General features: G+C 61.9%; 1 protein-coding gene across 1 annotated transcript in view; it reads right to left on the reverse strand.

The window, feature by feature from the left end:
• Positions 1–210: 210 nt before the first annotated feature.
• GABBR1 (gamma-aminobutyric acid type B receptor subunit 1) overlaps positions 211–14,186 on the reverse strand; it is a 15,312-nt gene continuing 1,336 nt past the window's right edge. The window contains exons 2-18 of the mRNA XM_075490629.1: positions 12,848–12,982; positions 8,423–8,593; positions 7,976–8,077; positions 7,594–7,659; positions 6,831–7,022; positions 6,497–6,739; positions 6,182–6,245; positions 4,635–4,712; positions 4,362–4,512; positions 3,849–3,981; positions 3,027–3,143; positions 2,841–2,948; positions 2,032–2,125; positions 1,681–1,808; positions 1,457–1,585; positions 1,080–1,223; positions 211–833 (exon numbers count right to left, since the gene is read on the reverse strand). Coding sequence (XP_075346744.1) covers positions 579–833; positions 1,080–1,223; positions 1,457–1,585; positions 1,681–1,808; positions 2,032–2,125; positions 2,841–2,948; positions 3,027–3,143; positions 3,849–3,981; positions 4,362–4,512; positions 4,635–4,712; positions 6,182–6,245; positions 6,497–6,739; positions 6,831–7,022; positions 7,594–7,659; positions 7,976–8,077; positions 8,423–8,593; positions 12,848–12,982 — 2,310 coding nt within the window. The 3' untranslated portion in view covers positions 211–578. The remainder of the gene's footprint in view (positions 834–1,079; positions 1,224–1,456; positions 1,586–1,680; positions 1,809–2,031; positions 2,126–2,840; positions 2,949–3,026; positions 3,144–3,848; positions 3,982–4,361; positions 4,513–4,634; positions 4,713–6,181; positions 6,246–6,496; positions 6,740–6,830; positions 7,023–7,593; positions 7,660–7,975; positions 8,078–8,422; positions 8,594–12,847; positions 12,983–14,186) is intronic.

The following is a 14,186-nucleotide window of genomic DNA, read 5'->3' on the forward strand; positions in this document are numbered from 1 at the left end:
TTAACAGGGCGGTTGTTTGCTACACCGGGAGCCGAGCTCCGGTTGTGTGCAACAGCGCGGGGTGAGGGAGGGGATTGTCGTGTGGGTGTAGCAGGGACAGGTTGGAGGAGGACAAGTCAGCCGGACCGTCCGCCTGTGTGCCACGGCTGGAGCGGAGAGGGAGACGGGACGGCTGTAGGGGCAGTGGGACGGCTGTAGGGGCAGTGGGACGGCTGTAGGGGCAGTGGGACGGCTGTAGGGGAGGTTGGGGGGGGGCTTTCCGCGTTGTTAACTCAGCCCTCGCTCACTCTGCTCCCCCCACCCCACCTTAATTAAGAACCATCCTTCTCCCCCCCCCACCCCATAGTTTTCCGCCTGACAACAGTCGGAGGGCGGGTGACACCGGGAGGGGGGACCCGGCCAGAGCCGTGGTCCCCCGGGGTTAAGACGACAAGACGCGTTAAAAAAAAAATCAGTAATAAGGCAAAGAGGCTCTGCCCTCCCTGCCTAGCCCCACCCACTGACCCCACCCCACTTAGCTCCACCCCTTGGCAAATAGCCCCGCCCCTCTGCTCTTAGCCCCACCCCCCCGCGGGGGGTCACTTATAGAGGAGATGGACTCGGCTACCGTCGCAGTTGGCCCGGCCGAGCTTGTCGGCTTGTTCCGAAACCAGGCAGCGGACCAGGGGGAGGTTGGGTTGGTAGAAGGGGGGGGCCGAGGGGGCCGGGGCGGCACTCAACCCCGGGGAGAAATGGTTGTCGGCCTCGCGGGAAGGGTTGGACGACCGTCGGCGGGACCGGAGCTGCTGGCGGTCCTGGAGCTGCTGGCGGAGCTCCGATACCCGTTCCTCCTTCTGCCGAGTGACAAATTTTGGGGGGGAGAGGGAGGGGGGGGTCAGATACCACCCCCATACCCCTTATCGGTGTTGAGACCCCAACCGCTCACCCCCCACGTCATCCCCGTTGAGGTGTTGGCGACTCGGAGCTGATCTACCCCTCTTGGCAACAGGTAGCAACACCTTGAAACTACCACCCCGAAGCTACCCCCCACTTCTGTGGGGTTTCCACCCCCAAACCACGTTTTGGGGTTCCCCACTCACCTCAGCGATGATTTTCTCCAGCTCGCGGTTCTCCTTCTCCAACAGTCGGGATTTCTCCTCCTCGTTGTTGTTGGTGGACGAGCCCGTCTTCATGGTGTCCTGCTGCTCCGATTGCCACTCGCCTCGGGTGATGAGGCGTCGCATCTGCAACGGTGCCCGGTTGTCAAAGCTGTGCCCCACTCAAGGCAACACCCGCACCCGGTTGTCCCCTCTGTCCCCTGCCAACTGGCATTGCCAACTTCATGACCCTACTGGAGAAGAATCCTTCACGTCTGCTGAGGCAACACCTTGACCCTACAAAGGAGGACGTAGGACGATTGTTCCTCCCCACCCCAGAAGAAACACCCGGACCCCACCAGCCCCTTCCCCACCGGTACCTTGGGGACGAAGAGGACAACCAAGGTGATGTAGGAGGAGAAGACAACGGCCAACGAGGCGAAGGCAAAGGCCGCATCCTGTTGGCTGCTGAGGATCATGGTGACGGGCGCCGTGATGAGGCAGAGGACCTGTGTGGAGGAAGGGGACGTTTTTGAGGGTCACCGTACGGGATGTGGGGTGAAGATGTGGGGAGTGGGGGGGGGACACAGCCACCCCGGCTTACCGCCACGTTGTAGATGGCCATGCCCACCGCTCGGTGGTCATTGATCTTCTCCGTGGACACGCTCTTGGTCTCGTACGCCAGGAAGATGCCCAGCAGCAACAGCAACCCCTTGAAGCCGTAAAATATCCCTGGGGGGGGAACCATGGGTGGTCAAACAGGGACCCCCACCTGGCCCGGGGTGGGGGGAGCCATGGGTGGTCAAACAGGGACCCCCCCACCTGGTCCCCATGGGTGCCTGAGTCTCCCTTTGGACACCCCTGTGCCCCCAAGCCTGCTTGTACCCCCCAGTCCTGCCTGTACCCCCCCAGTCCTGCCCATCTCCCACCCCCCCCGAGCCCCCCCCATGCCCACCGAGCCACGTGTTCATCTTGGTGGAGCTGCAATGCTCCAGCTGGGGCAGGATGGAGACGTCCGTGTCCGTCTTGGGCTCCTCCTTGGTGAACTCCTGGGGGTGACGGGGTGGGAGATGGGGTGTGAGGGTAGACGGGGTGGAGGGGGGGGGAGCCTTTGCTGTGGGGTCCCCCCCCAGCAGCACCCCGATGCTGTAAGCATCCCCTCAGCAGCACCCCAACACCTTGAGCAGCACCCCAACTTCGAGAACATCCCCTCAGCAGCACCCCAACACCATGAACATCCCCCCAGAGGCACCCCAACACCTTGAGCATCCCCCCAATGTTGAGAGCACCCCCCTCAGCAGCACCCCAACACCATGAACATCCCCCCCAGCAGCACCCCGATGCCATGAGCATCCCCCCCGCAGCACCCCAACACTGGGAGCATCCCCCTGACACCTCGAGCATCCCCCCAACATCATGAGCACCCCCCCAGCAGCACCCCAACACCTTGAGCGTCTCCCCAATGTCAAGAGCGTCCCCTCAGCAGCACCCCAACACCTTGAGCAGCACCCCAACTTCGAGAACATCCCCTCAGCAGCACCCCAACACCATGAACATCCCCCCAGAGGCACCCCAACACCTTGAGCATCTCCCCAATGTCAAGAGCGTCCCCTCAGCAGCACCCCAACACCATGAGCATCCCCCCAGAGGCACCCCAACACCTTGAGCATCCCCCCAATGTCAAGACCGTCCCCTCAGCATCCCCCCAACACCACAAGCACCCCCCAACGTTGTGAGCACCTCCCCCCCCCAGCACTGCCCCACCTCGATGGTGCGGTGCAGGGGGTCCACGATTTGCCAGATGATCAGCGTGACCACGTCCAGCCCCACAAGCAGCCCCACGGTGGCATACAGCTTCCAAGGCTCCAGGGTCTGGGTGTGGGGACAACACAGTGTCACCGAGACCTTTTTCCCCCAGACCCCCCGGCACCCCACTGGGTCACCCCTCACCTTCCTCTTCTCCTTCTTCTCCTCCTTCTTGGTGAAGACGGTGTGAACCCACCAGATCTTGGTGAACATGCTGCCGTACGCCAGGCTGAACCCCAGCCCGAGGAGCCACAGCCGGGCCTGGGGAGGGTACGTGGGTTGGGAAGAGCCGGTTGTACCTCCCCGTCCAGCTGTACCCACCTCTGCTGCACCCCCACGGAGTGTACCCCCCTCCCATGGACCTCCCAGACCGACTCCTTTAGAAGTCACCAGCTGCGTCTCCAACAGTTCCTCCTCCGGCTGTCCCCATCCCCTGGTTGTATCTCCAACTGTTCCTCCTCCGGCTGTCCCCGTCCCCTGGCTGCGTCTCCAACTGTTCCTCCTCCGGCTGTCCCCGTCCCCTGCCTGTATCTCCAACTGTTCCTCCTCCGGCTGTCCCCGTCCCCTGGCTGCATCTCCAACTGTTCCTCCTCCGGCTGTCCCCATCCCCTGCCTGTATCTCCAACTGTTCCTCCTCCGGCTGTCCCTGTCCCCTGCCTGTATCTCCAACTGTTCCTCCTCCGGCTGTCCCCGTCCCCTGCCTGTATCTCCAACTGTTCCTCCTCCGGCTGTCCCCGTCCCCTGGTTGTATCTCCAACTGTTCCTCCTCCGGCTGTCCCCGTCCCCTGGTTGTATCTCCAACTGTTCCTCCTCCGGCTGTCCCCGTCCCCTGGTTGTATCTCCAACTGTTCCTCCTCCGGCTGTCCCCGTCCCCTGGCTGCGTCTCCAACTGTTCCTCCTCCGGCTGTCCCACCCCCAGTTGTCCTCGCTCCGCCTGTACCCCCCAACACCCCACCAGCCCCATACCTGACAGACAAAAGGGAAAAGCCCCGGCCCGATGTGGTACCCGTCGAGTCCCAGGGGGAAGACGGCAGCAAGCGCCAGCGTGCAGCCCACAGCCGTCATGTTGTTCAGGTACGGCTGCGAGTTCTGGATGTACCTGGGGGAGGGTTGTTGAGAAGACGAGCTGTCACTTGGCCACCGTGCTCAGCTATCGGTGGTGCACGACGTTCAGCTAACCCAACGGGACGCGAGAAACGGGGACACGGAGCGAGATAACAGGAAACCACGGGCTACAAACAGACCCTTGATATCACCCGAAGCTCCTACGCAGCGAGACGGGCAACTGGGGTATCTACCAACGACAACGTTTTGTCACTGTCATCTTCTGTAGGAGGACACGGGAGCAGATAACCCCTTTTTTTTCCCCGTCTGGGTGTTGCTAACCACACGCTGCTGAGCTTCGTTTTAGCAGCTATGGAAAAGGAAAGGTGCGATATTTCCCCAAACACCGGGAAAACGGGGAGGGGGATCACTGACCGGACATGCCCGTTGTAGATGTTGAAGGCCAGGCAGATGATGGCCAGGAGGATGCCCAACGAGGCCAGCACCGAGACGGAGATGAAGAGCTTCTGGGACAGGAATCGGAAGGTGGTGATGACCTTGGTGTAGTCAGCTGGAGGGGCACCTCCTGCAGAGCCCGTGGCACAATTAGGGGGCATGGGGAGGGGTCTTCCCAACCCTTCCCCATGGCAGTGACACCCCCCCCCCTCCCCCCCCCGCTGCTCACACCCCCCCCACGGCGCTGCTCACCAATCCACTTGTCGTTGTTGTACCAGGACAGGTTGTCCTTGGTGCTGTCGTAGTAGCCGATCTTCTTGTAGACACCTCCTGCAAGGGCAACAGCGATGGGTCAGGTGGGAGGGAAGGAGGAGTGACACCCCTCCAGCGTTTGTGGACACCCCCACAGGATCACAGACTGGTTGGGGGTTGGAAGGGATCTCTAGGGGGTCACCTGGTGCAACCCCCTACTCAAGTAGGACCACCCAGAGCCTGTTGTCCATGACCACGTCCATGCGTTTGGATGTCTCCAAAGATGGAGACTCCACCACCTCTCTGGGCACCTTCTGCCAGTGCTGGGTCACCTGCACTGTGAGAAAGTGGTTCCTGACGTTCAGCTGGAGTCTCCTGTACTCCCGTCCCTTCATCATCTTCATGGCCCTTGGCTGGATGCTCTCCAGTAGCTCCCTTGTACTGGGGAGCCCAGTACCGACCCCGTATCTCCAGGTGAGGCCTCACCAGTGCTGAGCAGAGGGGAAGGATCACCTCCTCAACCCGCTCCACCACTCCTCCTGATGCAGTCCAGGACACTGTTGGCCACCTTTGCCACATCGCTGACTCATGGTCAATTTGGGGTCCACCAGGACCCCCAGGGCCTTCTCTACAAAGCTGGTTGACCCTCAGCCTGTCCTGGTGCCTGGGGTTGTTCTTGGAGCGCTTCCCCTTGTTGAACCTCATGAGGTTCCTCTCAGCCCATTTCTCCAGCCTGTCGAGGTCCTTCTAGATGGCAGCATGACCCTCCGACGTCTCAGCTGCTCTTCCCAGTTTGGTGTCATCAACAAACTGGCTGAAGTTTGTTGAGCCCCATCATCCAGATCATTGATGAAGAAGTTGAACGGGACTGGACGCAAGTATTGACCTCTGGGGTGCACTGCTGGTGACTGGCCTCCAACTGGACCTTCTGCCACTGATCCCCACCCCCTGGACCTGGTTGTTCAGCCAGTTTTCAGTCCACCCTGCTGTCTGCTCATCCAGCCCAGACTTCACCATCTTCTCTATGAAGATCTGGGAGACAACAGTGTTGAAAGCCTTCCTGAAGCCAAGGAAGAAAATGTCCACCGCTCTCACTTCATCTACCAAGCCAGTAGAAGGTGGTCAAGTTGGTCAAGCACGACTTCTCCTTGGTGAATCCACGCTGACTACTCTTGATGGCTTTCTTGTCCCAAGCTCTTTGGTTGTCCTCCAAACCTCCTCCACCTCTGGACCTCCCTCCGTCACATGCAAGAGCAGTTGTGTGTTGGTGAGGACACACATCCCGTTGGACACGTGGCCAAAAGGGTGTGGAGAAGGGGGTTGTCCCATGTGTGTTTCCACCCCTTGAGAGGTTGTGCAGTGGTGGGACTTGTTGGAGTGTGTGTCTTGGAGTGGTTGTCTGCTGTTGTTGTGCAGACAACACGGCCGCAACACCGAGCTGCGGCTGTTGTGCGTGAACGGGGTGTTGCGGGATGCTGGGTGGTGGTCACCACGTGCAACACGGTGACAGCATCACCCTGATATGGCTGCTGCCTGCGCTCACTCACCTTGCAGCTGCTCAATGAGTGTCCAGGCCATACGGGAGCCGCTGGCGTCGAAGACAACGTGTCCCTGTGGGGTGGAATGGAGATGGGTGTCGGGGACCTGTCAGGTGGTAGGACCACGTCCCCGGAGAAGTGTTGGGAGAACGTTTTCTCTGGGAGTTTTGGGGTGGCTCACAAGGGCACCCTTGATGGGTGCCTTCAAAGCACCTCCACTACCACCTTGAAGGTGGAGGAGTTGGGGACATGGGAGACCTTGTTGGGGAGAAGAGGACACTCTGGGGCCGGGGACTGGCAGGGGCTCAGGTGTGGGCAACGCACCGAGACGCCCTCAAAGGCGGAGGAGTTGAGGGCCCGGTAGATCTCATCGGTGATGTTCTTGTTGTTGTAGTTGAAGTCCTCCAGGCGCAACCCTTTCTTGACCAGCTCTGCTGAGGTCTTGTTGAGGGCCAGGGCCAGCGCCCAGATGGCATCATAGGCCAGCGGAGCCTCCTGGAAGCCGCCTGTCTCCTCAGGGTTCTTGCCCAGCCGCTTCTGCAGCTTCTCGATGAACTCCTGGGATGTCTGGGATGAGGAACAAAATGGTGGTGATGTGGTGGGTGGGATGGAGTGGACCCCCTGGCAGTGCCATGTGTCCCCTCCATCCTCCCCATACCATGTTGGAGATGCTGCGGGTGTTCTCAGGGTTGAGCATGACGATTTCGGTGGTGACGTGGCCTTCCACGGCCTCGGCCATCTCCGCCTCGGTGCAGTTGATGGCCGGATCCTTGATGCGGAACCAGTTGTCAGCGTACCAGCCGATGAGGAACCAGACGTACTTCTTGCCGTACAGCTTCTCCTTGTAGACCTGTGTGGACCAAGGAGCAGCGGCCTTACCCTTCACCCCATCCTTCCCACCATCCCTCCATCCATCACTCTTCACCCCATCCCATCCAGTCACTCTTCACTCATCCAGCACCCTTCTCCCCATCCTGTCCATCCAGCCAGACCTCTGTCCATCCACTCTTCACCCCATGCCTCTGCTCAACCTTCCCACCATCCCACCTGCCCGTCCTGTCCATCCAGCGGGATGTCCGACCATCCACTCTTCACCTTGTGCCTCCACTCAACCGTTTCCCTTCCCACCATCCCACCTCCCCGCCCATCCACCCACCAGTTCTATCACACTCGCATCTACCCACGCTTCCACCCATCCATCCTAATGTCTTTCTGCCCACTGACCCACATGTCCCACCACCCTTCGCTCCGTCCCACCACCCTTCGCTCCATCCCACCATCCATCTCCTCACCCTCCCAACTGCCCCACGTCCACCTGATGTCCACCTACCCTTCTCCACTGGATGCCACCCATGGTCCCATCCTCCCACATGCCCCCCCGTGGTGCCCACCCACGTCACGTCTCCCTTTCCACCCCTCACCTCGCAGAAGACCTTACGCGCCTCCGTCTCGTAGAAGAGCCCCACAATGATACGGGCGTCCTGGCGCTGCAGGGAGACAAGTCACCCTAGGGTGGGACTTCTGCTCCCCTTCGCTCTTAGAAGATCAACCCCACCCAGCCTCATTTGCATAACTTTGCATAGGGTTCCCGAGGAGGACCAGAACCTTGGCATTGCACGGCCAGGTCATGGACATTGCTCCCCATCTCCTGGCTGGAGGAGATGCATCGTTGACCTGGATGCTTGGGCATCTTGGAGCGTCTCTGCTCCCTTTGGGGTACAGGACACGGCTCCATCTGCACCCCAACGGTCGTGGGTGCCGTGGGGAAGGACGAGGACCAGGGCACGGGCAAGGTGGACTCACCTTGAGGTTGCGTACGGGCGCAGCGGGGTCGGAGAAGAAACTCTGGCGGAAGGTGATCTCCAAACCGGCTTCCTTCACTCGCTGGTCCAGGTCATCGAGGGTCTGGTGGCGGCGGGCGGGCGGGCAGGAGGGGTGGGGAGCAGGCAGGAGGGGCGGGCAGGGAGGGGGGGGCGGAGGGGAAAGAGAGTGCAGAGTGAGTCCGGGGAGGACGGCGGGGTCGGGGGGGGGGGGGGGGGGCACCAAGCAGGGGTCGGGAGGCGGGTCGGTCGCTGGTGGTCGGCGTTCCGCGCCAGGGGAGGAGATTGAGCTTGGACCCGAACGTCACCGGGTCCAGGATGGGGGGGTGGGACGGGGGACGATGAGAAGTCGCGGGGCAGAGTTTTGGGGGGGAAGCAGCAGCAGGAGGCGGAGGGGCGGGGGGGTGCGGGAGGTTGCCGGTGCGCGTACCGAGGTGAAGACCTCCGTGGTCTGCTGGATGGTGGCGATCTTGGTCCAGCCCCACTTCTTGAAGAGCTGGACGCGGGTGGGGTTGTGCAGGGTGGCCGAGGGGTGGGTGCGGAAGAAGGTGGGGAAGCGCTGGCGGTTGGAGAGGGCGGGGGAGCTGGAGCCGTAGGAGAGCTGTAAGGTCGGGGGGGGCGGGGTGTCAACACCCAACGGGCGGCGTCCCCCCCGACACCGCTACGGCCGCCTGTAGCCCCGCCTCAACCGCCCGAGCGGACCGCGGGCGGCTGGACGGGCGCCGGTGGCGGGGATCGCAGCGGGTGCGGGCACAACCGCGGACCAGCGGCGACAGCCGCGCGCGTAGCTAGAGGCGGATGCGCCGCAGCACCGGCGTGTGGCAAAACAGCCGGAATGCCCAGCAACAACCGTCGAGACACAGCTACAGACGGAGCAACGGCCGCACACGGAGCAAGAACCTGAGAGCAACAACCGCACGGGGAGCAACGCCCCGAAAGCAACCGCCACACGCAAAGCAACAGTCGCACAAGTAGCGGCAACCGGAAAGCAACAGCCACACGCAAAGCAACAGCCGCACAAGTAGCGGCAACCGGAAAGCAACAGCCACACGCAAAGCAACAGTCGCACAAGTAGCGGCAACCGGAAAGCAGCCACCACACACAAAGCAACAGTCGCACAAGTAGTGGCAACCGGAAAGCAACAACCACACGCAAAGCAACAGTCGCACAAGTAGCGGCAACCGGAAAGCAACCACCACACGCAAAGCAACAGTGGCACAAGTAGCGGCAACCGGAAAGCAACAGCCACACGCAAAGCAACAGTCGCACACGTAGCGGCAACCGGAAAGCAACAGCCACACGCAAAGCAACAACCGCACAAGTAGCGGCAACCCGAAAGCAACCACCACACGCAAAGCAACAGTCGCACAAGTAGCGGCAACCGGAAAGCAACAACCACACGCAAAGCAACAGTCGCACAAGTAGTGGCAACCTGAAAGCAGCCACCACACACAAAGCAACAGTCGCACAAGTAGTGGCAACCTGAAAGCAGCCACCACACACAAAGCAACAGTCGCACAAGTAGCGGCAACCGGAAAGCAACAGCCACACGCAAAGCAACAGTCGCACAAGTAGCGGCAACCGGAAAGCAGCCACCACACGCAAAGCAACAGTCGCACAAGTAGCGGCAACCTGAAAGCAGCCACCACACACAAAGCAACAGTCGCACAAGTAGTGGCAACCTGAAAGCAGCCACCACACACAAAGCAACAGTCGCACAAGTAGCGGCAACCTGAAAGCAACCACCACACGCAAAGCAACAGTGGCACAAGTGGCGGCAACCGGAAAGCAACAGCCACACGCAAAGCAACAGTTGGACAAGTAGCGGCAACCGGAAAGCAACAGCCACACGCAAAGCAACAGTCGCACAAGTAGCGGCAACCGGAAAGCAACCACCACACACAAAGCAACAGTCGCACAAGTAGCGGCAACCTGAAAGCAGCAGCCCCACACAAAGCAACAGTCGCACAGGTCGCAACAACCGCACAGGCAGAAACAACCACACGTGTAGCAACAACCGGAAAGCAACAGCTGTCCGTGTAGCGACAACCACGCACAAAGCAACAGCCACACACGGAGCAATGACCTGAAAGCAACAACCACACGCGTAGCAACAACTGCACACGTAGCAACAGCTTGAAAGCAACAGCCGCAACAAGTAGCAACAACCTGAGAGCAACAACCACACACGGAGCAACAACCTGAGAGCAACAACCACACGCGTAGCAACAACTGCATACATAGCGACAGCTTGAAAGCAACAGCCGCAACAAGTAGCAACAACCTGAGAGCAACAACCACACACATAACAACAGTCGCACAGATAGTGGCACCCTGAAAGGAACAGCCCCACACAAAGCAACAACCGCACAGGCAGCAACAACCTGAAAGCAACAACCACACGCGTAGCAACAACTGCACACATAGCGACAACTTGAAAGCAACAGCCGCACAAGTAGCAACAACCTGAAAGCAACAACCACACACATAGCAACAGCCGCACAGGTATCAACAACTTGAAAGCAACAACCGCACAGGCAGCAACAACCACGCGTGTAGCAACAACCTGAAAGCAACAGCTGTCCGTGTAGCAACAACCACACACGGAGCAACAACCTGAGAGCAACAAGCGCACAGGGAGCAACGACCTGAGAGCAACAACCACACGTGTAGCAACAACTGCACACATAGCGACAACTTGAAAGCAACAGTCACACACGTAGCAACAACCGCACACGTAGCAGCAACCCGAAAGCAACAACCATACACATAGCAACAGGCGTACACGTAGCGGCAACCTGAAAGCAACAGCCTCACACAAAGCAACAACCGCACAGGTAGCAACAACTTGAAAGCAACAACCGCACAGGCGGCAACAACCGCACGTGTAGCAACAACCGTCCGTGTAGCGACAACCACACACAAAGCAACAGCCACACACGGAGCAACAACCTGAAAGCAACAACCACACGCGTAGCAACAACCGCACACACGCCAACAACCAGACACGTAGCAACAACCTGAATGCAACAGTCGCACACGTAGCAACAACCGCACAGGCAGCAACACCCACACGTGTAGCTACAACCTGAAAGCAACAGCCGCACACGTAGCAACAGTCGCCCACGCGGCGACAGCCATATTTGCCCACAGCCATGGCAGGACACAGCCGCACCAGCAGCAACAGCCGCACCCCCAGCAACAACCGTAGCTACAGCCGTGCACGCAGCAATGCCATGCATTCCCCCCCCACCACCACCGTTTATGGCGCACACCCCGCTGCCTCCGGGCACGTACCGCCCCACCACGACCGCCCCCCAACCACCACGCGGACACCGAGACACAACCCGACCCCAACACCCCATCCCAGTACACCCCAACAGGCAACAGCTCGCCAAGGACAGCCGTGCCACCTCCATCTCCACCCAACCCACCATGCCCCAGCGTGGTTGGGGCAGCAGGGAGAGGTGAAGGGGGGGTTCCCCGGCTCCTGTTGTCCCCCAGCTCCCGCTGTCCCCCAGCTCTTGTTGTCCTGTTGTCCCCCAGCTCCCGCTGTCCTCCAGCTCCCGTTGTCCCCCAGCTCTTGTCCTCCCGCTGTCCCCCAGCTCCCGTTGTCCCCCAGCTCCCGTTGTCCCCCAGCTCCCGTTGTCCTCCCATTGTCCCCCAGCTCCCGCTGTCCCCCAGCTCCCGCTGTCCTCCAGCTCCTGTTGTCCCCCAGCTCCCGCTGTCCCCCAGCTCCCGTTGTCCCCCAGCTCCCGTTGTCCTCCTGTTGTCCCCCAGCTCCCGTTGTCCCCCAGCTCTTGTTGTCCCCCAGCTCCCGCTGTCCCCCAGCTCCTGTTGTCCTCCCATTGTCCCCCAGCTCCCGCTGTCCCCCAGCTCCCGCTGTCCCCCAGCTCCCGTTGTCCCTCCCGCTGTCCCCCAGCTCCCGCTGTCCCCCAGCTCTTGTTGTCCTCCTGTTGTCCCCCAGTTCCCGTTGTCCCCCAGCTCCCGTTGTCCCCCAGCTCCCCCTGTCCCCAGCTCTTGTTGTCCTCCCGCTGTCCCCCAGCTCCCATTGTCCCCCAGCTCCCATTGTCCCCCAGCTCTTGTTGTCCCCCCGTTGTCCCCCAGCTCCCGCTGTCCCCCAGCTCCTGTTGTCCTCCCATTGTCCCCCAGCTCCCGCTGTCCTCCAGCTCCCGCTGTCCCCCAGCTCCCGCTGTCCCCCAGCTCCTGTTGTCCTCCCGCTGTCCCCCAGCTCCCGTTGTCCCCCAGCTCCCATTGTCCCCCAGCTCTTGTTGTCCCCCCGTTGTCCCCCAGCTCCCGCTGTCCCCCAGCTCCTGTTGTCCTCCCATTGTCCCCCAGCTCCCGCTGTCCTCCAGCTCCCGCTGTCCCCAGCTCCCGCTGTCCCCCAGCTCCTGTTGTCCTCCCGCTGTCCCCCAGCTCCCGTTGTCCCCCAGCTCCCATTGTCCCCCAGCTCTTGTTGTCCCCCCGTTGTCCCCCAGCTCCCGCTGTCCCCCAGCTCCTGTTGTCCTCCCATTGTCCCCCAGCTCCCGCTGTCCTCCAGCTCCCGCTGTCCCCCAGCTCCCGCTGTCCCCCAGCTCCTGTTGTCCTCCCGTTGTCCCCCAGCTCCCGTTGTCCCCCAGCTCCCGCTGTCCCCCAGTTCCCATTGTCCCCCAGCTCCCGTTGTCCTCCTGTTGTCCCCCAGCTCCCGCTGTCCCCCAGCTCCCGTTGTCCCCCCCGTTGTCCGCCAGCTCCCACTGTCCCCCAGCTCCTGTTGTCCTCCCGTTGTCCCCCAGCTCCCGTTGTCGTGTGTGTGTCCCCCCCCCAGGACCCCCATGACCCCGGGGACATCCTTGGGGACGAAGAGGTGGTTCCTCACCACAATGAGGTTCCACATCCGGGCGGCCTCGGCCACCAACGTGGAGACGCTGCTACAACCGGGCATGAGGATGATCTTGATGGGGTCATTGTAGAGAAGCTCGTAGAGATACTTGGTGGCCTGGCCGGGGTCACACTGCAGGGGACAAAGAGGGGGGGGGACACACAAAGGGGTTGGGGACGAGGAAGGGGGTGGCCGCTCGGACCCCCCGCCCCCCCCCCCAGCCCACCTCCTCTTGGTATAACCCACCGGTTCTCATCCCAAAGACCCCTCCTAAGAGGACCCAGGCATCCAGGGAGGTGGGGGGGGGGGGTTAGGGGGCGGGGGGTGCCTGCCCCACATCCCCCACCCCCCCGCCTTGTTCTTTCTTGGGGGGGTCTATGAATAATTCAGGGCACGATGGTCCGGAAAAGGAGCCGGGCACCGTCGCCATGGCAACCCAGTGGCAGACCCAGCAGCATCCGTTGCCGTGGCAACCAGGCAGTACCAGTTAAAAAAAAAAAAAAGGGGGGGGGGGGGGGGGGATGGAGGAGGGGTTGGGGGGGGGGGGCAGAGGGGGAATGGGACAGACAGGACAGACGGACAGCGGGGAGCGGAGAGAGGGGGGTACGGGAGCGGCGCTTGGGGGGGTACGGGGCGGGCAGGCGGGGTGCAGGGGGAGGTATTTGGGGGGGGGGGTGTAGGTGGGGGGGGGGTGATGGATGTGGGGGGGGCAGAGGGTGAAAAGGGGAAGGGGACGGACGGAGGGAGGCGCAGGACGGACGGACGGGCGCAGGAAGGATGGGGTGCGGAATGGATGGGGGGGGTGGACATGGGGTGGGGGGGGGGGGGGGCAAGGCCGGGGTCAAGGTGCCCCCCCCCCCCCCCACTGCCTGGGCCCCCTCTCTGCCCCCCAATCCTGCCCCCCCCCCTCCCCCCCCCGCCTTCACCTTGAGCTGCCCACGCTGCCTCTGCCATCCTCATCCTCCCCACACCCCCTGCCCTGGCCCCATAACCTCCACCCCTATGCATCCCCCCCCCCCCCAGTGCCCCCCCCATCTCCCTCTGCCCCCCCCCCCCCCCCATATCCCCCCCTCGGCGTACGCTGCACCCCAACCCGGACCTGTGCCCCCCCAAACCTACCCTCTGCGCCCCACAGCTCTGCCCCACAGCCCCCAAAACCCTCAGCACCCCCCCCCCCAGGCTCTGTATCACCAGCCCCCCCCCCCGCCCCCCCAGCACATCCCCTGCCCCCACCGGTGCCCTATATACCCACAATGCCTCCTGGCCTCTGTCTGGGCCCCCCTGCCCTATATATTTGCCCCCCCCCCTTGCCTTAATCCCTCTGCCCCTGCCCTAT

Source organism: Mycteria americana, unplaced genomic scaffold (genome assembly GCF_035582795.1).
Source record: "Mycteria americana isolate JAX WOST 10 ecotype Jacksonville Zoo and Gardens unplaced genomic scaffold, USCA_MyAme_1.0 Scaffold_86, whole genome shotgun sequence".
NCBI classification, from domain to species: Eukaryota; Metazoa; Chordata; class Aves; order Ciconiiformes; family Ciconiidae; genus Mycteria; species Mycteria americana.